General features: G+C 38.8%; 2 protein-coding genes across 2 annotated transcripts in view; one reads left to right on the plus strand and one right to left on the minus strand.

Moving 5' to 3' along the window:
• COL3A1 (collagen type III alpha 1 chain) overlaps positions 1-12947 on the plus strand; it is a 50592-nt gene extending 37645 nt beyond the window's left edge. Inside the window, exons 33-51 of the mRNA XM_027666166.1 lie at positions 948-1001; positions 1106-1159; positions 1781-1834; positions 2060-2167; positions 2341-2394; positions 2894-2947; positions 4287-4448; positions 4574-4681; positions 5454-5561; positions 5963-6016; positions 6199-6306; positions 6927-6980; positions 7091-7198; positions 8402-8455; positions 8686-8793; positions 9420-9699; positions 10201-10388; positions 10522-10764; positions 11767-12947. Of these exons, the coding sequence (XP_027521967.1) occupies positions 948-1001; positions 1106-1159; positions 1781-1834; positions 2060-2167; positions 2341-2394; positions 2894-2947; positions 4287-4448; positions 4574-4681; positions 5454-5561; positions 5963-6016; positions 6199-6306; positions 6927-6980; positions 7091-7198; positions 8402-8455; positions 8686-8793; positions 9420-9699; positions 10201-10388; positions 10522-10764; positions 11767-11913 (2100 nt within the window). The 3' untranslated portion in view covers positions 11914-12947. The remainder of the gene's footprint in view (positions 1-947; positions 1002-1105; positions 1160-1780; positions 1835-2059; positions 2168-2340; positions 2395-2893; positions 2948-4286; positions 4449-4573; positions 4682-5453; positions 5562-5962; positions 6017-6198; positions 6307-6926; positions 6981-7090; positions 7199-8401; positions 8456-8685; positions 8794-9419; positions 9700-10200; positions 10389-10521; positions 10765-11766) is intronic.
• Positions 12948-19515: 6568 nt separating this feature from the next.
• The window catches only part of COL5A2 (collagen type V alpha 2 chain), a 102226-nt gene continuing 97445 nt past the window's right edge, over positions 19516-24296 (minus strand). Inside the window, exons 52-54 of the mRNA XM_027666187.1 lie at positions 24071-24258; positions 22015-22239; positions 19516-21124 (exon numbers count right to left, since the gene is read on the minus strand). Coding sequence (XP_027521988.1) covers positions 20978-21124; positions 22015-22239; positions 24071-24258 — 560 coding nt within the window. The 3' untranslated portion in view covers positions 19516-20977. The remainder of the gene's footprint in view (positions 21125-22014; positions 22240-24070; positions 24259-24296) is intronic.

Here is a 24296-nt window from a genome sequence, read left to right on the forward strand (position 1 = left end):
ATTAGCTTCACACAGTCTGCACTTAGAACATGAATAAACTTAGAGTTACAATGAATAAGTATTGTCTAAGAGGTGTAAAGTAGTAATCCCATTGTGTTTCATGCCAGCAGTGCTAAACTAGTTTTGTAAACTAAATCAGACTTAATACTAGTGTTTGTGATTACCGTTGCCTGGGTAAATATAATGGAATTTTTTGAAAGCAGAAGATCTCAGTTAATTGGGACAATGTTTTGGAGGGAAAGCAATCACATAGAAGTAGAGAAAATCTATCTGACTGATGAGAATGCAGGTTTATAACGAATCACAAAAAGACATCTATAGGAAACGTTCTCACCCAGGATACTTCTACAGGTTGCTGCATATGATATATTTTGCAACTATATAGCATATACACATAAAATAGACACTTGAAATATATACATATATATCAAATCAGTACCTGCAAGCAGTGCATCCATCAAAATAATGAGGCATGACAAATATACCAGTGCAGCTTGGTTGAGTTGGAGGAAATACATTTATTTCAAACCATAAGGTACACATTAAATTGCCAAGAAAGAAAAAACTCAGGGAGCCAGTCAGGAGATATTGAACATATACTGAAGAAATGTGGATCAGTTATTTATATGAAAAGTTAGGGCAACAGGTAACTTCTAGTGTATGCCATTGAAAGAGGCCTGTTAACTTCAGGTGGGTATGAATTAGGTTTGGATGGCAAGGAAAAGAAAAAAATTATCAATCCATTGGAGATCTCTCAGTTGCAAAATGGTGTGAACTTAGACTGTCACTCCAAAACATAGTTTGCAACAGCACTCTGGCATTGTAGACTGTCTTCAATTTAAATATCTCTAGCAATCTGTTTACATTGAGACATAAATTATACTGATGAAAACACAGGTAGCATTGTCATATTTTGATATAAAATATGCTCTTTTCTTATTGTTTAGGGCAATGTAGGTCCCATCGGTCCTCCTGGTCCTGCCGGCCCACCTGGAGATAAGGTAAAGGACCTTCTGTAGTGACACATGGTGCAGTAAGAAGTCCCAGCAGTAGCTGTGTCACGGGGAGCAGACAAACACCCAGTAACCATCCTTGTTCCTTACAGGGGGAGACTGGCCCAGCAGGTGCCCCAGGCCCGATGGGTTCCCGTGGAGGTCCTGTGAGTGACAGTACTTTCCTTCCAGTATAATTTGAGCGTTGCTCCTGTAGCCTGGTGTAGACATCAGTGCTGTACCTGCCCTGTCAGGAACTCATGAGACTTGAGCTGTAAATAAGCTAAGCACATTCAGATGCTCTTGACTCCTGGGATTTATAGGTACTAAAGAAGCCTTCAGAAAATCAGTGCTTTTAACAGCGCAAAGGGGTCAGGGGGCTGTACTGATAGCTCAGGGCAAGAGTGTGAGCAATAGTGGTGTCCATCTTGTCTTACAGTTAAGCAAACTTTTAAAAATACCCTTATATTTATTTTTTTTTATACTGATAACACATCACATTGGGATCTCAGTTGGATCTGGGAAACACCATGGGTTATTCTCAGGGTTTATACAGTTGTAACTGAGATCACTCTGTCAGGCTTTAGATAATTTTCATATTATCAAATAATTCCTGTTTTTAGCATTCAGGAGCAACTGTAGTTTTGGAATAGGGCTTTTTTTCCTTCAAAGGCTGATAAGACAAAGAAACTTCAGCAGCATCAATAGGAGTGTTCTCTAACCTGTAGGTTATCTTGAAAAGCTTATCTTTTTAACATCTTCCATTGCTGACATGTTGTTTTCTACAGGGTGAGCGAGGAGAACAAGGTCTTCCTGGACCTGCTGGCTTCCCTGGAGCTCCAGTAAGTACATCTACCACTCTTTCTCTACTCAGTCACATGTAGAGCAACATGACTTTGTCCCTAACTTTCTGTACTGGCAGATCAAGAGAGTTCTATTGCATTCACATTTAATTTAATACTTAAATTCCCTTCAGAAGAGTATCTGGATAAGGTTTCTCATCACAGTGGTACCATCCGCTTTTTTTTTTTTTTGAGTAGTAATGAAGCAATATAATTTTTCTTCAGGGCCAAAATGGGGAACCTGGTGGGAAAGGAGAGAGAGGCCCACCTGGTCTGAGAGGAGAGGCTGGACCCCCTGGAGCTGCGGGTCCACAGGGCGGCCCCGGTGCACCAGTAAGTCTTTGCTGTCCCTTATTGCCACAGAGAGGTTTCTTCAGCCCTCCCTCAGCCTTGAGGTGGCCAGGCCCCCCAAGTGCAAGCAGCTGAACTGCCTGAAACTTCTTGACACTCACTGTGATTTCCATCTTTATCAAATCATTTTGCTTTATCTGCTTCCTTCCACGTAGGGTCCACCCGGTCCCCAAGGAATAAAAGGAGACCGTGGATCTCCTGGAGGCCCTGTGAGTATCTCCTTGATTTAGTCACTGCTAAATGTCTCTGTCTATTACAACAAATATGATGTAAATGAAAAAAAAAAAACCTTCAATGACTGTAGTATCTGCTGTTCAAGAATAATTCAGGCATTCTAGAAGGAGTAATTAAAGTTGAGGTGTTTAGTGGTCTGGATTACATTGGTTTTAATATAAGTAAGGTGACAAAATAGCTTCTGGCACAATGACCCAAGGCTCTAAAATGGCTTATCTCAACAGTTATTATATTTACTTGCCATCATTTCCAAGCTTCTCAGAGCCCATTAATTCACATCTGAGGAGCATATGTGACCTTCTACTTAAAAAAAAAAAGAAGTATTAAAAAAATTCGCAGCAAAATTGTAAAAACAGGGAACTTAAAAGCAAAACAGCTAACTGTAATTCAAAGTCAGCTGGTGTATAAAAATCAATTTGTTCATCTTTTTCCAGTCTTCAGAAAATGATAACTAAAAGTATTGATCTCTTACAGGGTGCTGCTGGTTTCCCTGGTGCTCGTGGTCTACCTGGTCCCCCTGGTAGCAATGTAAGTAGTCTTATGCTCCTTTTATTCTTACTTTGGGAGTATATTTATGCATGTATTAATATAATAAAATATATTATGCAAAATCTTTCTGAATATGACGTTTGGACTTAGGGAAATAAATCTGCATAAGGAGTTTACTCTCCTTATCATATGGAATAGCAATTAATTCACTTAACTTACTGTCTTGATACACCTTCTAGCATGGTTTTCTTTCCAAAGCCAGACTTAGTGAAGTCCTTCTCCTGGATCAGGTCCTTGAGTATTTCTGTTGGTGGAAGACATCCTGTCTTCTCTCTTGCTCTTTTATGATGCAAGAAATACTCAATACTCTTTTTGAACTGGTATTCACTTTCAAAGCTATGTCTTGTAGATAATTGCTGAGTTGTTTTTTTTCTTAGGTACCTGTAGAATAAAATGGCATAAGATTTAATTGTTTTGGGATTAACTGAAATTGTTCTTAAGGCAAAGTTTCTTTCTTATGGTATGGCTTCATCTGAAGTTTAATCTACCAGTCTGCAGTGTCCTATTATAAAAATACAACCTGATGCATCCATTAATTCCAAACTTTTATATAATATCTGTCTGTGAAGAAAAGCTGTTTCTTAATATCCTTGTATGTTCAATGTGTGCCTACTTTTGACTCCCACAAAATTAGTCTGATTTTTGATTCTTTAAAAATTAAGGAAATAAAAAGAATACAAATGCATTTGACCATTTTAAAAGCAAACTTTTGTTGTATGGTAACTGAGATATAAAGTAAAAAAATTCTTTTGTATTTGGATAAACAGATTTTAATTTTCTGTCAAAGTTACAGGCAGATGGAATTTGAATATTACTGAACAAAAAGGAAAAGTAGGATTTTATTTAAGATATCATTAAAGTCAACACAGTTATTTCCATTGATTGGCTCAGCTAAGATTTTAATGAAAGGCATTTCATCCTGTACATGTCCAAGACACTATGTTAAAGGTATCTGGCAGCAGTGACTTAAGAAAGCAGAAGGATCTGCTACTCTTTCCAATTTCTGTGGCAGAGCCCTGAGTAAGGGACATGTATCCTGTGTTGGATCCATTACAGCCACTGGGCATCCAGAATGTGCAGGTGTTACATTATGCAAACCGTATGTCCAGACAGCAGGGATAAAAAAATACCAACTTTGAGAGTGATACATGAAAGGATTCTCTTATAGCACCAGATCAAATTTGGGTGCACAGAGGCTGGACCCTAAATCTGCCTTCAGGCAACGACTCAGGTCTGGCTGACTTTCATAAGAGCAGTGCCAGTGTGCAGCTGTTTCAGATAACTCAACTCACACTCTTCTTTTTAAAATTCTTTTTAGGGTAGCCCAGGTCCCCCTGGTAATGCAGGGCCTGCAGGCAAGGATGGGCCTCCTGGACCCCCTGGTAGTGCCGGCTCTCCTGGCGGTCCAGGACCTGCTGGAATCAGAGGTGAGCCCGGCACACCAGGGGAAAAAGGGCCACCAGGTGCACGAGGAGAAAGGGTGAGTACACCTTCAGCCAGGGACTGTGACACCAACAGACTGGGATTATGTCTGTCAAGAATAAGTGACCACCTATGGAATGTTAAAGACGCTTGTATTGATTGATGTGACCTTTCCTCAATCAGGGGGCACCGGGTGAACCAGGTCCTCAAGGCATTGTTGGCGGCCGGGGTAACACAGGTTTGCCAGGTCTGCGTGGCCCGAGTGGTCCACCTGGGATGGCAGGAGCCAAGGTGAGAGCCATTCACTGCAGGGATATAAAAAATAATGAATGTGTTAGGGGCAGTGGGGGGGAGGGGTGTTTAATGCTTTTTAGTCCAGAGACAACAGAATTTACAGTTATTTGTGCTTACATCCATAAGATCAGGCTTTAGAATGTCTGACAACCAGCAAATGTGGGATGTGAGGTTGTCTTTTATCCCCTTTACCAAGCGTCTCATATCAGATTATGTAGAAGTATAGAGGATGCCTCACACTCTTAAGGAGGGTCAAGGAAGAGGCTATAAAGTCTCCTTACCACAAGATCTGAGTCATAGTCTCATGAGTTGTGAGATAGATACAAGTTGTGTATCTTTGCTTCATTGTCAATATGTTTCTTGCTTAAATATTATGACTCAAACGGAAAAATACTTTCACCTCCCTTCAGAAAAGGTGGTGTGAGGCTTGGTTTATATTTTATCAGCAATACAGCAATAGAGTAGCTTTTCTTTTTAACTGCTTTGGCTATTGTTTTTGGGCACATAAGGCATAGCCATTTATTATTTCCTAGCTGACAAAAAACATTCCTTGAGTTCAATGGCATTGCATGAATGCTACCAGCAATGAAAAGAAACCATTCGGTCCAAGTTTTTATACTCTCTTGTTTATTCACAATCTCCAAAACCACACTGGCCCATCATTTTATTAGGTCTCCTTAAAAATTACTACACAATTAATTAGATGTGTAATACACTGGTATTTCATAAGTACATTATCTGTAACAAAATCCTTTCCCTTTTTGTTCAGGGTGAAGATGGTAGACCAGGCACCAACGGTGTCCCAGGAGAACGTGGTGCCCCTGGTCCCCAAGGTCCTATTGGACAAAGAGGCTTACCTGGAGAGCCTGGCAGAGATGTGAGTGGATGTGATTATTTCCTGCTAGTTTGTGAGTTACTAAAGGGAGACTCTGGGAGCATATGAGCTTTAAGGTTCACAAAGCCTCCCTCAAGTGCCTGATGCACAGGGGTCTGGGCACATCACACTCTCAGGTAAGGTGGCACAGCCATAGCCTGCTGTCTCTGCCATCCCTTCACTGCCTGTGGGTATCATCTGTCTCACTTAGAACTGAACATGAGACTTGCACTGCTCGTACACCTGCAAAATAATGCAGGTCTTACAGATCTTTTAGGGGCCACTCCACCTCCACGAACTCTTTCTGCTAGAAAACTCCTTTGATGAACATTATTTAAGCTGACTGGGAAACAAGCTCTTTCATCATGCAATTTATGAACACACTGTACCCCTCTCTTTTGCAGGGTAACCCTGGCTCCGATGGCTCGCCCGGACGCGATGGTTCCCCAGGTGGCAAAGTAAGAAGTCACCAACATCCTTAGATTCCCAAATAAATGACACATGAGATGCATGACAATATGCACAGTTCTCTGCTATCTAATTTGTTTCTTGAACCTCTTACACTCAGTTGAAAATACCGTTTATATTGAGTTCTGTAAAATGTGACATTTATTATCCTGTCAACTGTTACTGTCTGCAGGGTGACCGTGGTGAAAGTGGCTCTCCTGGTGCTCCGGGACCCCCTGGTCACCCTGGACCTGCAGGTACTGCTGGCCCACCTGGGAAAGCTGGTGAAAGAGGATTTCAGGTAAGACCAAAGTAAATAGTTTACTGCTTATTTACGTACCTTTCCTATGCAAAGTCCATTTCATGCAGTAATAAAGAGGAAGTTTTGAAGAGTCATACATTTGTTACTGTCATAGTTTCTCGGCATCGAGAACCTCTTCTACAACAATATCGAGGGGAAAGACATCTCAGTTTATGTTCCTAATAACTACAGAAATCCAGCTCAAAATTTGCATACTCCACAGGATGCCAAAAAGCACATCATCCCACCGGGTCCTGTCTTAATTTCCACCCTATCTGGTGCCCATGCAGTACAAGCAATGTTATTTATTTAAAGTAAGGGAGTACCTTTGGAAGTCTTCAAGTTATTTCTCAGAAGTGCCAACACCAGCATAGCCTGAGCACTGAGCACCACGCAAAGTGAAGAAGGGCTCTAGTGCCTAGAAGCAGCTGAGTAAGGCTGGCATTGGTAAAAAAGGGATCTGGTCATGATTCTTGCTGATTATAAAGTGTGTGTGTGTGTGTAGCTTCCTCTTGTTTCTGAACAGCTGCTGGCTTTGAATATTCTGCTTATCTGGAAATAAAAAGGTGGTCTAGGCATCTCCAAGTGATCCATATCATTTCATTCTTATCATGTCACAGGGTCCACCTGGCCCTCCAGGCTCTACTGGTCCTGCTGGTGCTCGTGGTCCTGCTGTAAGTTATATTTAAAGTATTTGTGATATTATCCATTCACTAATCCCTGTTATTTGGGCATTGCTCTTATCTCCTTATATATTCCTTTTGTTGCAAATCTACTCTTACAGGGTCCTCAAGGTCCTCGTGGTGATAAAGGTGACGCTGGTGAACGAGGCGGCCCCGGTATAAAGGGTCATAGAGGGTTTCCTGGTTCCCCCGGTCTACCTGGTCCTCCTGTGAGTATTTTGTATTGATTTGGGAACTACAGCTGTTCTTAGTTTCTGTGGTTTAGGTCCAAGGTGCCTAGTTAGCCTCAACTAATTTACTGAGGAAAGAAAAAAATTATAAAGAACACATGTAATTTGATTGTCAAATGTGTTCAAAAGTCTAGATTCTCTGAATGAACCTGAAAGAAGCATTAACAGAAAAGTGTAAGAAAGCTGGTAGGAGCTGAAGCTGGGTTTACTATAATCCCTTCCAATAAACACTTCTTGAATTATTTACATAGGCTATTCCTGATTAAATTAGAAAAGGTAGAAGTATGGGTTGAAATATCTATGTGTATTAGAAATCCATCCTAGGCAGATGATTAAAGCTAGTCAGAATCCAAATACCTTTCTTCTGTCATGTCTCTTTTATAGGAAGTAATATTAGGGCAAAATGGGCATAAAATTGTAAACTACTGAATTGTAAACATGCATTACCAATTTGAGCAGTTCTTAATAGCTAGAAGAATTGATGGGTAGGAATAGAAAGGCATTCCCTGGATATTTATGACAGGTAAAAGTTTAAAGAGGGATTTATACCAAAAAAAACTATTAATAGCACTCATGACACAAGTGAGAATCAAGAAACCAAAACTCACTCAATTAATCTACCACAGGTGGCACCAATACCAACCTATTTAACAAAACAATATAATCCATTCTCTGATGTACAACATGAGTAAAAATCTGATAAATTCTCATTTACACAATGACTGCAAGATGTTCAATAATTATTAAACAAATGGCTTAGTTCTTTGTAATGCATATGTAGAGCAAATTTTAAATGCATTTGAAAACATGAGTTTTTGTCAAATTATTAAAAATATTTCACTGGTAATATGGTTAAAACTGCAGCATTTTGAACCTATAGTTACATATTCTTATTAATACAAGATTTCATTCAAAGCTCATTGGTGTCAATTGGCTTTCTTGCATTTTGGATAACACATCACTAATATGTTTTCTTATAGAGAACAACTGAGTTTTTTCTGGTCAAGGAATGTCAACCATTCTCTCTGATATCCAACACAGTCTTTTTACAAGGATGTATTTCATATAATCTGAAAGATGTTTTCGAGGTCTTTATTTAAGGTATATAAGTTATAAGGTATATCCAGCTAGTTGCAAAATATTAGCAGGACGTGCATTGACTGATTTTCCTTTTCTTCATAGGGTCCCCTGGGTCCACAAGGTGCACTGGGAAGTCCAGGACCTTCAGGTCCAAAGGTAAGAAAAACTCATTACCTAGCCTAACTGCAAGAAAAAATCAGACTGTTTGGTATATACATATATATATATATTTAAATTTTAATTGACCATCCTAACAGACAGCACCTGAAGAAAAACACCTGAGAAATTTTACAGAAATGTTCAAAATATCTCACAAATTATTTCTGAACTTGAGATTGCCTCATAAACTATTTATACCATACTATTTGTGTTCATCATTGTTCTAGGGTCCCCCAGGACCAGCTGGACCACCTGGAAAAGAGGGTAGAAGTGGATACCCAGGTCCAATTGGTCCTCCTGGCCCCCGTGGTACCAGAGGTGAAAGCGGCCCTGCCGTAAGTAAACAGTGCACGCTCACACAGACAAATATTTAGGGAATATTCAAGAAATGTAGGGTGCTCTCCTCTTTAAATATCTCCCTCGGAAATTCTGTATTTCATGGACAGAGTCTGTGGCAGTCTACCTACCAATGCTAAATCCAGAAAAATACAGCTCATTTGTAGTTTAGTGTAACTATTGGTGCACTGGGCATCGTGTTAGTCTTGGATGATCATTGACTTTTCCACGTACAGCGGGATCTCCACTGCGGAGCACAGACTCCCTTTGTCTCTTGGAAGCTATGAAATGGATTTTCTAGACTCCTCTAGAGTGGCCAGAGCTGCAAAGATCACTCTCATAATCACCTCCTAAAGCCAAGAAGTGGCCATTCTCTGGATTTTGGTGGAAAGGGTTTCTTCTTCTGACAGCCCAGACAGTCACAGCTTGACAAAATGAGAGGAGAAAAATTCCAGTCTTAGGAAAATACAGGCCTGGAAACTCTAACAGACATTAAACATCTGTTTAATTAATGAATGAGTAAATAAAATGTCTACGTGAGAACTCTTTTTTTTTTAAGATTAGGGCAGACTTTCAGTTTTAACCTATGATCTCTGTTCAGGGCTACATTCATTATATTTTTTAGGGTCCACCAGGCCAACCTGGTCTTCCTGGTCCTTCTGGTCCTCCTGGTCCATGCTGTGGTGGTGCGGTTGGCCTGGGGGCTGGTGAGAAAGGTCCAGTGGGCTACGGGTATGAATATCGAGATGAGCCAAAAGAAAACGATATCAATCTGAGTGACATCATATCTACAATGAAATCAATTAACAACCAGATTGAAAACATCATTAGTCCTGATGGGTCACGGAAGAATCCAGCTCGCAACTGCAGAGATCTGAAATTCTGCCATCCTGAGCTCAAGAGTGGTAGGTTTAGATTTTATTTTCACCAATGGTAGCAGGTCTTGGGTGTTGGTTTGTTTGTTTTGTTGGTTTTTTTAACCTGAGTATTTAAATGCAGTGGTCTGCTATAAAAAATTTGATTTTTTTTGAACAAATATCCTGATAAAGATGATAAACATAAATATAATTTTAAACTTTAAGTAACTATGCATTTAAACAGTACATGCACTGATTTCAACCCTATTCCTTACATCCTTATAAGTGAACATATGTTTAAATAATTTTAGGGAATAAAACATCACAAGTTCTATATTTATTTCAAATGTCAGTCCCATTACAATATTTACATGAACTCAGTATATTTTTATATCATCTTATTTTCTGTGGCATCTCTTTGGTTAAAATTAATATGGTTCCTAATTTGGCTCAGGAATCTGGCATAGAAATAAGCTTTACCATCGTGCAGTCAGATTCTTCTCCAAATATATTAAACTCCTTAACATTTATTTTTTTTTTTACCTCTAGGGGAGTACTGGATTGATCCAAACCAGGGCTGCAAGATGGATGCTATTAAAGTATACTGCAATATGGAAACTGGTGAGACATGCCTCAGTGCTAACCCTGGGACTGTGCCAAGGAAAAACTGGTGGACTGGTGCAAACAGTGGAAACAAACACATTTGGTTTGGAGAATCTATGAATGGAGGCTTCCAGGTGAGAAATAATCACAGTCAACAGCCCATATTGTACATCACAGCCTACTAAAAAATAAATAGGTGAAATAATCATGATGTAGGCTGTCCCTAGACGTGACTAAACGCTCTTGTATATGTGTGGCACTCTGCAGTTCAGCTATGGGGATCCTGAGCTTCCGGAGGACGTCTCAGAAGTTCAGCTGGCCTTCCTCCGCATCCTCTCCAGCCGTGCCTCCCAGAACGTCACCTACCACTGCAAGAACAGCATTGCCTACATGGATGAAGCCAGTGGGAACGTTAAAAAGGCTCTCAAACTGATGAGCTCTACAGAAAGCGAGATCAAGGCTGAAGGAAACAGCAAATTCACATATGCTGTTCTTGAAGACAGCTGTACGGTAAGTAAACAGGAATTTACTGCTGTAGTTCGATAAATAATGCAGATAAATAAGAAAGAGAGAGCTTTGCATGGCCTGGGCAAGGAACGAATACAGCTGCCCCTAATAGGGGAAACTTAGGTCCTGTACACTAGAAGTTTCATTCCCATAGCAAGTGTAGAAAGTGAGGTCCACTCCCATTAAAATATTTGCTTTACACGTACCTCCTTGCTTTAGAGTCAACACACTGAAGTCACAGTCAACAAGTTTTAATCCATCCCATGTCAGCTCTAAAACTAACCACACCAACAAATCAAGGCTAGCTGATTTGAAGCCATGGGCTGTGATTATGGGAAGGGGCAAACGCAGTTATTTTGCAGATCCAATACTGCTTCCCTGTGCCTTCCTCACTGCAGCAGAAAGCACTGGAGAGGAGCAGTAACACCCCGAGCATGCTGGTCTATCAACCTCTGCAGCCTTTCCAGTAACAAATGCAAAACATTATTACTGTCCACATTTTCTCCCTTCTGGTGTTTAAGGTTCCAAAAAGACAACAAACACTGTACGCTAAATTTGCCATTTAAGGATGTGTGAACATATCTACTTCACAGCCACTTAATGGCCATTTCTTTAACACCAACATGAAGAGCTGTCTCATCACTGCTGACACTCTACTGAGGCCAAAACCACTTTTACAGAGTAGCCATTTGTACTCTCTCTCAGCACACAGAGCACATTTCAGTCCAAAGTCAGGATGCTAGAACTGCTCCAGAGCACTTTACTGTCCATCAGGATTCCAAGCCTTTTAAGCCACAAACCCTCACACAAAAAGTCCAGAAATGAAGAATGCCTTGTCTATATGTTCACTGCCATAGAGACTGCAACCAGTTTTCACAGGGTTGAAAGGGACACGTTAGTATGGAAAGAGAGAACATGAAATCTGATAAACTGTGGGATGATTTTCACATTGCCCCAACACTCATTTCTCTAACATTTTTTTTCCTCTTCTTTTTAACTTCACAGAAACACACTGGTGAATGGGGTAAAACAGTCTTTGAATACAGGACACGCAAGCCAATGAGGTTGCCCGTGGTTGATATTGCACCCATAGATATCGGTGGTCCTGATCAGGAATTTGGTGTGGACGTTGGCCCAGTCTGCTTCTTATAAATCCAAGATCCTGCTCTTTCTGAAACCCCAGCAAACAGATTCACACTCCAACCATGCTCCTTTGTTTAAGCCTTGTCAGCTAGTAAAGGTGACCATCTGTATCCCAGTTATTTATTAACAAAATTTCTGGGGGAAAAAATCAATTTGATATCAAGGGTGTTTGTTTTGTTTTTGTTTTTGCTATTACACAAAATACAGTAAAAATGCTTTTTGCTCTATTTTTTTTTTTACCAAATTCCATCTTCAAAACATGTCTCCGTGGTGCTATAATACAACTTCAACACTTAATAAAACAACACTGTGTTCTATTAGTTGAATGTTAGCCAATTTAAAAAGCACTGATTGCTCCCAGTACCAAAGTTTACCCTTCTTTCCAAGATGAAGTCCATAAAGCTAGGAAGACCTCCCTGTTTCAACTACCTCAACATGGACAGAAACTGGGATGTGTCTGAGTCAAACCAAAAATCAATCAAATCAGTCAAAACACATTGGACCCAGTGTCAATTCCATAGAATCATTTGGTACAAAAACATCTATTTCTGTACTGATTAGCTGTGAAAAGTACAGTATATTTTAAGAGTTTAATACCTTAATGTCAGTAGTCGCCATAATTTTATTGTTGGATTGTATTCTGTTGTCAAAGGTGCTTCTCTACTTTCCTGTCATTGCTGGTCAAGACCACTAAAATTAGGGAAGTGTAAAAGACTAATATGATGGTGCTAATGTATTTTTCACTCCTAACTCTGCAAGTCAGGGTTATTGACTTGCTTAAAAAACCCAAAATGTAAAGGATTTAAAGAATTGTAAATGCCTCCTGTCAAAGATAGCCATTGGCATGTCATAGTTGAGAACTTTCTCCCTTCACTCTGTAAAAGTCAATAAAGATGCAAAATTGTGAATTTCTTCTGTCACGTTAACACATTTATAGTGTTGAAGGTTAACCATCTTTGTAAGCTTTTATATGGTTGTTGGTCTATTCCTTACAGAGACACATAATAAAATATCTTAATAAAACTCCTTGTTGTTTCATAAAACTGACTACCCTTTTTTTTTAAGTTTACTATTTATATCTCTTTGTTCAAGCAAATTAACAAGGCAGGACACAACTCTGGTACCGCTTCAGCTGATTTTTTCAAAGATAATTTGTTTGAAGGAAACCCTGGTAATCCTAAGGGATGCAGTTTATGGTACACTACTAGGAACTTTTCTTTCTTAATTTTCCTACTCCATCCAATGGCTCCTTTTTGCAAGCCTGGTGAGCTTCTCTATCCACACAGATGCAGCTCTTTGCAGCAAGATCCAAAACAGAGCCCATGCACCAAGGAAGGTCAGTTTGGAGAAAATATAACCTTCCCTCCCCAAAAAACCCGCCTCAGTCTAAATAAATAGGCAATCATGGGCTACATAAATAAATGGTTCAAGGGCAGGCCAGAGGCACCAGCAGTTTGCCAGAGCTGACAGTTTAAACATCTTGATATTTTTTATGGCCACTGGAACTGCACAACCAAGTGATCCCCAGATTTCAGCAAAAATTTAAGGAGAAGTAATTACTACAATAGTTTGGCAGGATCTGAGCTTGAGGCCATAAGCCACACAAAGGAATCCAGGCCAGGAAACCTCTCCCAGAGGTAGATGCTGATAGATGCTCCTCAGTCTTTCCCATGGAGGAAGGTACAGAGCCTGCCCCCACATCATTAGCACTTTTGCAGGAGACCAAGCTGGTGAAGGTGGACTGGCTGGCAAGTGGACTCGTTCATCTCCTTTCTACATTCTTTATGGAAATGATGTTTAAAACACTCCAAAACTTGACAGAAATCCAGCAAATTTTCCTTTAACAGGAAAAGTTTGCTGTCTAATTAGACCCTAATAATAAACAAATTATAAACACACTTACTTACTCACTCCTCTTCTTTGGCTTGTGGAAAAAGCAAATTTCTTCTCTTGTTCCTAAATATATTGCCCAATAATCATCTCACAGGAATGAGCAACAACTTCACAAGAAAGATAGTCCCTTGTACCTGGTTTTCCCTTTGTGACCACAAATGCTCTCCTGGGGCAGGCAGGGCAGGGGTTAACACAGGTGATTCTCAGCTGCAATTCATCACATTCTTCAGGTTTCTCACGATCTTTATTTGATGCATTAACAAGCATTACCTCTGATTTTAACATGAGCTAAATTTCTGAATAGCAGGACAGCAGGTAGAACAGGATAAATCCAGCCTAAATTATAAGAAATCGACTGAACTCCCTGGAACGCACAGAGCAATTCTGCTTGAGCAGGCTCCTTTGTGGATATTCTGAACTCTGCAGAATGGGCTTGAAATCACAACAAAACAAAAGCTTTAAACTCACAGCAAGGGGTTTAAAGGGAAACAATAATCCAAAAATCAAAATGTTGTGTTTTTTCTAGCATAAGCACACAGGTTGGCCAACTGGGTCTATGGGTCCCCAATTTTTTCAGCATTTCGAGTTCAGCTTTTGACATGCTGGTTTAGTTTTACATTTTGTCATGATTTTTTTAAACAATAGTACGATCATTGTCTAACGCTATCATTTTTACCTTGTTTTCCATGCAGTATTTGCACACTTGCAGGAAATCTTTTTTTCTTTCTTTACTATTTCTACATTTCTATTAAGTTTTGCTTTTCCTCTTGCAATTTTTTTACTTTCTGTCTTTCTGGGATCCTCCCTCAGTAAGACCAACTGCCCATTGATTAATAAATCTTCCATATAGCCTTGGTTTCTTGAAAAAATAATTAAAATACCCATAAATTAAGAGAGTATTTACCTGTCTTTGCTCAATCTCAGGCAGCTACAGGGGAGAATAAAAACCTAGGGCCCGCATCCTACAGTAGTAAAAAAAAAAAAAAAGGTTTTTTTCTGCTCTTTACCTGGTTTTAGACTCTTTACTTGCCTTAATAGAGGTAGAAAAATGTAAAAATGTAAACTCTTCTTTGTAGTTAGTCTAAAACTAAGGTGCATATATCCAAAACTGTGGTTTGAAAAAAGGCTCTTGACAGATGATTTAAATCAATTCCCTGTTTGCCTTCCTTACATTTTAAGCATCCAGAAATGCTCTGGATGAAAACACTAACACCTGTTTTCAAGCTCTAAGAGAAGTGGATTTTAGGCACATATTCAGGTGCATATTCCTTTGTCATATAAATTTAAAACTATCTTGGAGAAAAGAAAAAAACATTGTTGTCTACGTAGTTGAAAGAGAGGCTTGAAGTTGAATGAGAGGCAAAAAGAAACAAGGAAAGTTGTCCACACAATATTCATAAAGGAGACATTTCTTTCCAACCTATGCTTTGCCATGCTAAGGTTGTCCTGAGAGTTTTGCTAGGAAAATCTAATGTCCAGTGTTCCTTGTCAGGTGCATGTTATTTATATAGGCTGGAAAAGGTGTTATTTTGGAGGACTCATCATTTATGACAATAAGACCACATTATTATAGTCATTTAATTAGAATATATTTCTTATTATTGATAACACATCCATTTCAACCAAGACTGAAACCCTGAGGGTTCAATGAAAAAATCTTATCCATTTCTTTACACCAGGAAAGAAATTGGGTCTGGCAGACTTCAATTTTTAAACTAAGTGCCTCTTTAGGGAAATGTGAGTAATGAGACACATAATGTCACGAAAATCTTGAGCTACAGTAATGTATGAATTTTTTTATCATGATCTAGCATTTTAATTCAATGTGTGCTTGTAACCAGATGTCCTTGAATACATTTTGCTATGCTCTTAAAGAAAATCTATATAAACTTAGACATAAAGTTCCAGAAGAGAAAGACATTTTGCAGGAGGTTTTAGGACTTGGGAGATGAAGAGATGTTTTCTGTGTTTCTACCTACCTGTTTACTGGGAGGGGGTGAGAAGTAGCTTACACTACACTGAGAGATTGCTGTTCCAGGATGAATGAAGATCGCCAGAACAAAATCCCAGTGTTCTTGTCTTCCCACCTGCTTTTTCATCCTGCAAAAATAGACTCCAGTGTTCGGCCTAGAGTGTCTTGTGAAAGCATTGACTGTAACCCACTGCTGCTTTCCCATCACAGCAGCCAATTCTGCTTCCTGAGGTTGTACCTGGCAAAATTAAGCTTATCCAACCTTTCTCTTCTTTCAGTATACCCTTAGCCATAAATAACTTTGTATTAAAGGTCACAAGTTTTGTTGCTGATTCTGTGCCCCCTGAAGAAGGTAGTCACTAAAGATCACTTTTGGAGGCACTGGAGATGTTGCAGTTTAAGTGGGATTTTTGTGAATGTTCCCATCATAGCTCACATTTCAGCTTTGCTACATTTGTTATAACAGCTCCAAGGTACCTGAAAAAGCCTGCTACCTCCTCCTCTCACGCTGGGAGCATCTACAAAGCAGAGAATAAAATTCCCAGCAGGAAATCACAGATTTGATGTGTCAGCTGGGACAGAGTTAATTTTCTTCCTAGTAGCTGGTACAGTGCTGTGTTTTGGATTTGCATTTGGGATGAAAATACTGCTGATAACAGACTGATGCTGTTGCTGAGCAGTGCTTACATTAAGTCAAGGCCTTTCCAGCTTCTCATGCTACCCTGCCAGCAAGGAGGCTGGGGGTGCACAAGGAGCTGGGAGGTGACACAGCCAGGACAGCTGATGTCAATGGATCCAAGGGACATTCCAAACCATATGGTGTCATCCTCAACATATAAAGCTGCAGTGAAAGCTGGCCAGGAACCACTGCTCAGGAATTGGTTGGGTATAGGTCACTGGGTGGTGAGCAGCTGCATTGTACATCATTATTTTGTACATTTGAATTCTTTTATTATTATTATTTTTCCTTTCTTTTCTGTCAACACATGAATTATACATTTTTCCCCTCCAGCTCTCTTCCCTCCCACACTGGGGGGAGGAGTGGACAATAAGTTTAGTGCTGTTTAGCTGCTTGCTGGGTTAAACCACATCAATGTGACAGCAGGAAATGCTTTGGACTTGCTCTGATTTTTGTGTGGAAGCACACAGCTTGTTCTTTAGAGGGCAAAGGCTCCTGAATCACAAAGATGGCTCCTACAGTTGTCACAATCTTCTGTCATGGGAGTATTTCTTTGTGGCAGGGAAGATTGTACCCTGCTAAACACGCAAAAATATTTCACTAAAGTTTCTAGAATTGTAATAATGTTCTTTTGTTACAGTTAGTTGTATCAGACTTTTCCACTCAGTTGACTAAGGCCAAAAAGCAGTTCTGTGATGTTTTGTCAAATGTGAACTTGCTTGATTTGGTTTTTGTTTGTTTGTTTGTTTATTTGTTTGTTTTTCTCTACAAACACTGAGCTACAGCCTTTACTGAAAGAGGGACAGTAATACATAAATCAAGGAACAAATTTTGCAATAGAAACATTTGACAGCCCACCATTCTCTGATATTGAGAACACAACAGATCATAACAGTTTATAGCATTATTAAAAAAAAATAAGCCAGAGATTATAGAAAGATGGGTTCTTACCCTACTAGGAAGAAAATAAAAATATACACAAAATTAGAGTGGGGAACGAGTAAAAAATTGACTCTTTAGTATCCTGCTCAAATTAGAGTGTGGCCTGGTATCTTAATGCTTTTCCAGACTTTCTCCCAGCAACGGATAAAACATGTAATGCTGATAGCACAGTAGATATATCAACAATCAAGCTAATCAAGTTTTCTCCTGCTTTGTGTAACACTATTTGCATACTTGCAGGGAATATTTTTGCTTCATTCACATTTCTACACTTTCATCTAGTTTTGCTTTTCCTTTTGCAGTTGTTTTACTCTCTTTCTGGAATCCTCTCTCAGCAAAACCAACTGCCTAGCGAGTATTAAATCTTCAGTGTAGCCTTCATTTCCTGAAGGAAGGGAACAGGCAGGCAAGGAAGGAGTTTGGGAATTTTGGTTTCTGGATATGATTTCAATGAATAGTTGTCACACCAATATTGCATTACTGGTTTTGAGGAACCAAGAGAAGATGTCAACTGCTGGCAGTCCCCAGGTGTTTCTCACTGAGGACAGGTTAGTTATGGAAAACAGAAGCAACGACCAACTCTTGTAACTTAAATTTAATTTAAATGCAGTCTTTGGTATTATGTTGCTATAATCACTCTAAGTGCCTTTTTTACCATTTTTGAGGCTGTTTGTGACCGAGACAGAGCTTCACTAATGTTATAGCTGACATTGACCTTATTTGAAATTTATGAAGTAGCATTATCAGCTCCTTCATTCTAGGTTCACAGAATTAAAGCTGTATTTATGTGAGACTGTGCCACATTGCCTAGACAAAAAATCCCCTCCCTACCCCCCCACCTTTTTTTTTTTTTTGCCTGCTTAAAATTGTTCTACAATACTTTGAGGAACACATAAACAGGGAAAGAGATGCAGTATTCATGTATCCTATAAACATAATCAAGAGAAGAGAAAAAGCATGTCCAACCACTTGCGTTACAAAGAAAAGTTAACTACCTGAGAGCTCACACTTCACAAGAGGCCTTGCTTTAGTGATTCTCCAGCCCTAGTTTTTACAGAATATTATCTTAGTTAGCTCTCTAGTTAAAGATCTTTTTCAGTGCTCAAGGCAGCTGGCTGAGGAAACACTGCACACTTCATATGCAGTTAGAGATGCAAAAACTTGAAAACAAAAAGTATCTTCCATAACAAAAGATTATTCTTCTTCAACAACCTCACAAAACATTTGTATTAATCATGGATTATAATACTCTGTTCATGAAAATCAGAGATTAAAAATAACTTTCTAACACAAACCTATACTCCAAATATTATTTATTTTGTGCATCTGGATAAATGTGCTGTAGAAGTATGGATCACAGCAACTGGATATCTACCTGTGTTTGAGCACACTGGATCAAGCCATTACACCTCAGATTATTCCGTGGAATTAACATTATCTAAAACTTCTCAAGGATCCAATAGTATATAAGTTAACTCCTGAGTCACATCCTCACAGAAATCATTTCATGCTAGTAAAAAAGAAATGGTAGAGTTCCTGCCTGAGTAATAAAAGTCAACAGGTAACATCAGCGTGAACCTGTCAGCTTCCCTCTTCCCAGCCTCTGTATCTCTCCTGTAGGACATGCACATGGACAACCCGGAAAACTGCCAAGCTCCTGCCCTTTCAGAAGTGGGAAAGGAAGGTAAATTCTTGCCTGCTTTGCCACAAATGCAATGTTACAGCTTGTCCAGAAACTGTTCTCTGTAAGTGATAACTTACACGGACATTGGGAATTGGCCAGATTACATTTCATTCCATCTTGAACAAAAACTCTTTCTCTGGAGTCTCAAACAATCCTAATTAGGCTTGCTGTGATGATTTTGTACAAACTGGCACCTATCTGCAAAAAGTGGCACAGAAGACATGATTCAAAATATCCCTATATTCCTGGGTTTGAAATATTTCAGGAGAATGCGTTGCAAATGAGATATGCAAAGAGCAACCAAAGATTAAATACTTCTATTTTTAATTTCCTGGAAATTAACTGATATGGGACACATTGGAGAAAGGAAACCACTTACATAGCGAGAAGCACGTATTTAATTAAATGCTTTGCAAAGATACATGAATAAAGCTGTGTGCATGACTTTCTTTAGGGATAGCCCCAGCTGTTTATTTTTTTAAAAAGAACAAACAAAAAAAAAAAAGTGGAGAGCACAGATGCAATAAAGAAACAAAAAAACCTAAGTAAGTTTGTACCCACATACTTTACAAAATAAAGCATGACAGAGGTACAAAACATTCTATATACTGAATGACCAACAAATAAATGCACTGTAACATTGTTCTCTCAAACACCATAAGCCTAACAGCTAAGCTCTGAAAATGACATTGACAGTAGGCATCTTTATTTCATCAGCCTTCTATAGTCATTTAGCACCATCATTTTTTTGTTGGGTTTTTTCTTTTTTTTTTTTTTGCCCTGCCTATCTCCTTTCTTGAAATAACAACAGAAGCGTAGCACCTTTTAACATCTAAAATAAAAACAGGAATATTAATTGCATCCCAGCTTCCAGAGATGAGGTAGCTCATGCTAAGAAATGATGGAACTGTCCTGGCTTGACAACTCAAGGCCAGAAAGTCAAATTACTGGTGATGCATGTCTGGATGTCAGCTAAAACCAATGAATTTCTAAACTTCCTTTATTAGCAATTGGTCTGGTATACATGTGAATGGTTTGCAATGTACAGAAACTGGCACCATATATAAAACATCTCTATAATTTGATATGCAATGGTTTCTTAGATGGGCAAGTACTGGAAAATCAACAAGTATTTGGTTTAAGACATATTTTTAAGATTAAGGATTATTTAAAGGAATTATACTGATACATTGTGAGAAGTGAAGTCTGGCCTTAAAATTTTATATGTGGGACACCCCTACTGAAAACTCACATTTACTCCAGTAGTGTTTTTATTTCATAAATTAATCATGGCTGTGGATCTCTCTTCTGAGCAGATTTACATAGGAAAGTGCAGGAAAAACAACACCAAACTAAGATGATCTTGCCTGAAGGTTTTCTTCTACAAAAGACACAGATTTCTGTGAATGTCTGTTGTACCAGCAACCACAGGAAGACAAACTGGGATAGAGGGAGTAGGTATGACTGAAATACAGCCAAGGGTTCGCAGAAGTGCTCTACTTTTCTGTTATTCAGTACATATCAAAGCAAAAGAAATAATCCTTAGAGCTTTACATTGTCCCACATTAAAACTAACTATTTTGAGTACCTGTAAATTTCAAAATTATTAAAAATGAAACCGAGGAAAAAGATTCATAAGGATTCATATTACTTTTAAAAGGTGGTCATTGATCCTCTTAAAATAGTACTGTTGTACTAAAAAGTTGGTTCTAATCACTTAGAACGTTTGCAAGTAAAATAAATATTCAAAAGGAGGCCGGGCATTTCAAAAGAGCTGTATATACAATGCTGATCCAACATCAGCCATTACTTCAAGAGTCTCAGGATTAACTTCAATCAGTCTAAGTTCACGTGTTTAGTTGTTGCTGTTGCTTGGGTAGTGTGGTAATTTCCCCCCTTCCTCTTACACGAAGCAAACTGGCCCAACTTCAACTCCAAATTCCTGGTCGGTGCTGCCAATGTCCACTGGTGCAATATCTATGATAGGTAAGCGCGCCACATTCTGCGTCCTGTACTCAAAAACAGTCTTGCCCACGTTCCCATTACGTTTCTAGAACGAAAAAAAAAAAAAAAGGAAAAAATTAAGTGTTAGGCCATGTCAAAACCAGCCCAAATTCCAGTGGCGAGTCAGTTGTCTGATTGCTCAGAAGGATCTCAATGCAAGTTTGCTGAGCAACACCACCTGCACCGCACCTTGGTTATTTTGAAAGGCAGAGATCTTGCTCTCTTGCTGTTACAGTAATGAACAGACCTGTCAGGCTGAGACAACAGCACTGGTTTTTCTTTATGCTGTGAAAGTCTCCTCTGTGTGTTAATATGCACCTGCACACATCACTACTTCAAAGGACAGAGAGCCCTTACTTAATTTCAGGTGCAAAACTAAATTCAGAAATATTTGCCAGTGTCTTGTACTTGGCTGAGGCTGCTACCGAACATGAAAAAATCTACTACTGTTGCTGGTTTCTATTCCCACTAAGAATTTTTGGGGGGGAACATTTCCTTTTCAACTCACTGGAGTACTGAATGAGTACTGTGTAGTCCACTGAGTATTCCAACTCATTGGAGGTCCCTCCACTGCACTGTTGCAATAATCATACCCATCCGGCAGACAAAATATTTGTGGTTATCTCACCACTCTGTGTGATTCCACATAGAGGTAAACAAATACTGGGAAATGCAAAATGGCAGGATTATGTATCTCAGTACGCTCATTAAGAAGTAGTAATTTGTAAATATTCTCTAAATAAATGCAGACTTCTACTACATAAAGCTAGAATTGTAATAAAATGACTATTTGATCAGTTACTTCTGCAATTTGTGATACAGTTCGGCAGCATTTTAATTACTTCCTTCTATGGATTTTTTTCTAATTCAAGAAAGAACTGAAAAGGCACAAAAGTCCTGTTTCTCCACAGCAAATGGCAAACCCCCCAAACTTACAGAGCAGCTGTCATGCAGAACAGTGTATCTGAATCGGCTGTTTCCCTCTGCTTTGATCTCCAGGTCATTGGCCCCTTTCAGAATCACAGCTCTTTTCAGGTTTTTCGTCTGGTCATCCATGTACCCTACACTGTTTTTACAAAGGTAGGTGATATTCTGGGAAGCTTCCTTTGACAGGAGGCGCAGGAATGTCATCTGAGTGACAGCTGTATCCCCATACACAAACTGTGAAGATGAAGAAATAGGTCGACTTACATTACATTAAAATTCATAAAGAGCTCACAAAGTTTCTAAAATCTGTCATTATCATACCCCTTTTCAGACATAACTAGCAGGAGCCCTATTACATAAAATCTAAGAATGATTTCTTTTGTAATTTGCTGCCATGTGAGGACAAAGAAATGCAGGCATTCTATAACATGGATAATTTTGAAGAATTTTGACTGTAAAGCTCAGCAATTGAATAACCCAAAGGCAGTTGGGCCTCCACAGAAATGCAAAGTTTTGGAATGAATTCTGCCTTGTTTCTGAAAGGGATTCTTCCCTATAAAACAGTGCATTAAAGTAGCCTTGAAGCATATAAGAAATGTCAAGCACAGAAAACCCTTTTACAGAGTACCTGTTACACTGCAACTTTAGCAACTTGTTTTGCATTTAGAAGCATCACAAACAGCTCGAGTTTGACTACATAAAAATAACCATACATTTGCATATGGTTTTATCAACTAATCAATCTTCAGAGAAGTCTGACAAATGTTTTAAGAAGTGCCACTGTTTCTACAAAAACAAGCAATTTTTCTATCAATAGCAAAAATTCTAAAATTCTTGAGATTTTTTTCCCCTATCTGTGCACGTTTCATTTTATTCATATGTTATGAATCATTGCAACATATAAAAAAACAGTCAAGAGTGACTAAAAGTTTATACATTTCAGTGAAACCAGAGAAGAAAAGAGAAACTCTTGCTGATTGACACTGTCATAATCTATAAAATATGGTATCTCTATTGAGCAATCTTGGACACATTTATTTTTTAGAATCCATAAGGAGTGCATATGACTTTTACACAGTTTATGTTATTTGTTACCAAATCTGACAGTACATCAAAAAAATGAAATTTTTTTTATAGTAAGTATTCCTCAAGATCATTTATTCCACCAAAGAGCATCTGACCTACAAAACCCCTCTGTGTAGCTCTGTAGGCAGCTAGACATCAAATGTGATATCTTGGGTCATGGCAAGATCTCCTGAATTTGATAATAAGTGAAAGCATCTCAAAAAAGCAATCAATATCATATCTTTCTTAACTGTAGGAATTCTGAACTGTTTTCAGTAATCCAGTCGATAGCAGCATTTTTCTTTTACACACCAAATGCTTAAAGACAAAAACTCCCTATGAAATAACAGTTGAAGATATTCTCTGTGTTTTTGATAAAGTAGGGGAAAAATGGCAAAAGCTGGTTAATTAATTATATCCTTTGCATAGGATAAACTTCTGTTATTTGTCAGGATCATTAAGCCTAATTTCCAAGTTACCACAGAGTGAAAAACCCAACAGAAAGGTGAGTGGAGTTTTTTCTGCCTACAGATTGATGCATTCAGCATGGATCAACCTGGCACATATAACAATCATACTTTCTTTAAAAACAAATCTGTGAAGTAAGTTTTGTTACTTTTAGCCGTAAAGAGTTTTCTGAAAGGAAGAGCAGAACTCAAAACAGCAGAGATCTGGATCACATATTAGGGTAAAAGTACACTTCTTTTTAAGGACAAGATAGTGATTTAGTAAAATAGGTTGCTAGAGAAGCTGATGGCTTTGGGATCAAGAGAAATAAATCTATTACAGCAGTGGTCCACTTACAGGCAATCCTGCCTCAGATGCACTTGCAATTGCTGCTCCCAGCTGTATCCTGTCTTTACTGTATGGTAATAACAACCAATTGAATATAAGTCAGTCAATCAATACTTATAATGTTCTCACTGGTAGATGAAGTTCTAAACCAGAAGAAAATAAGTTTCACAGAAGCCAACTCTTAATATTAACTATATTTATTTACCTGTGATCCCCTGTTCATATCAAGGCCATACCAAACAGGCTTTAAGTCAGATGACCTGCTGGCCCACCACATTTTGCGGGGCACAGTAGATGGGTTTGCTGAAATACAGGTCTCTCCAGTTTCCATGTTGCAGTACACTTTTATTGCATCTTCAACACATCCTTGGTTAGGATCAATCCAATATTCACCTACAAAGAACATAAAATGTGCCTTTATTATATTATAA

This window comes from Corapipo altera, unplaced genomic scaffold, assembly GCF_003945725.1.
Source record: "Corapipo altera isolate COAL_440 unplaced genomic scaffold, ASM394572v1 81, whole genome shotgun sequence".
Taxonomy (NCBI): domain Eukaryota; kingdom Metazoa; phylum Chordata; class Aves; order Passeriformes; family Pipridae; genus Corapipo; species Corapipo altera.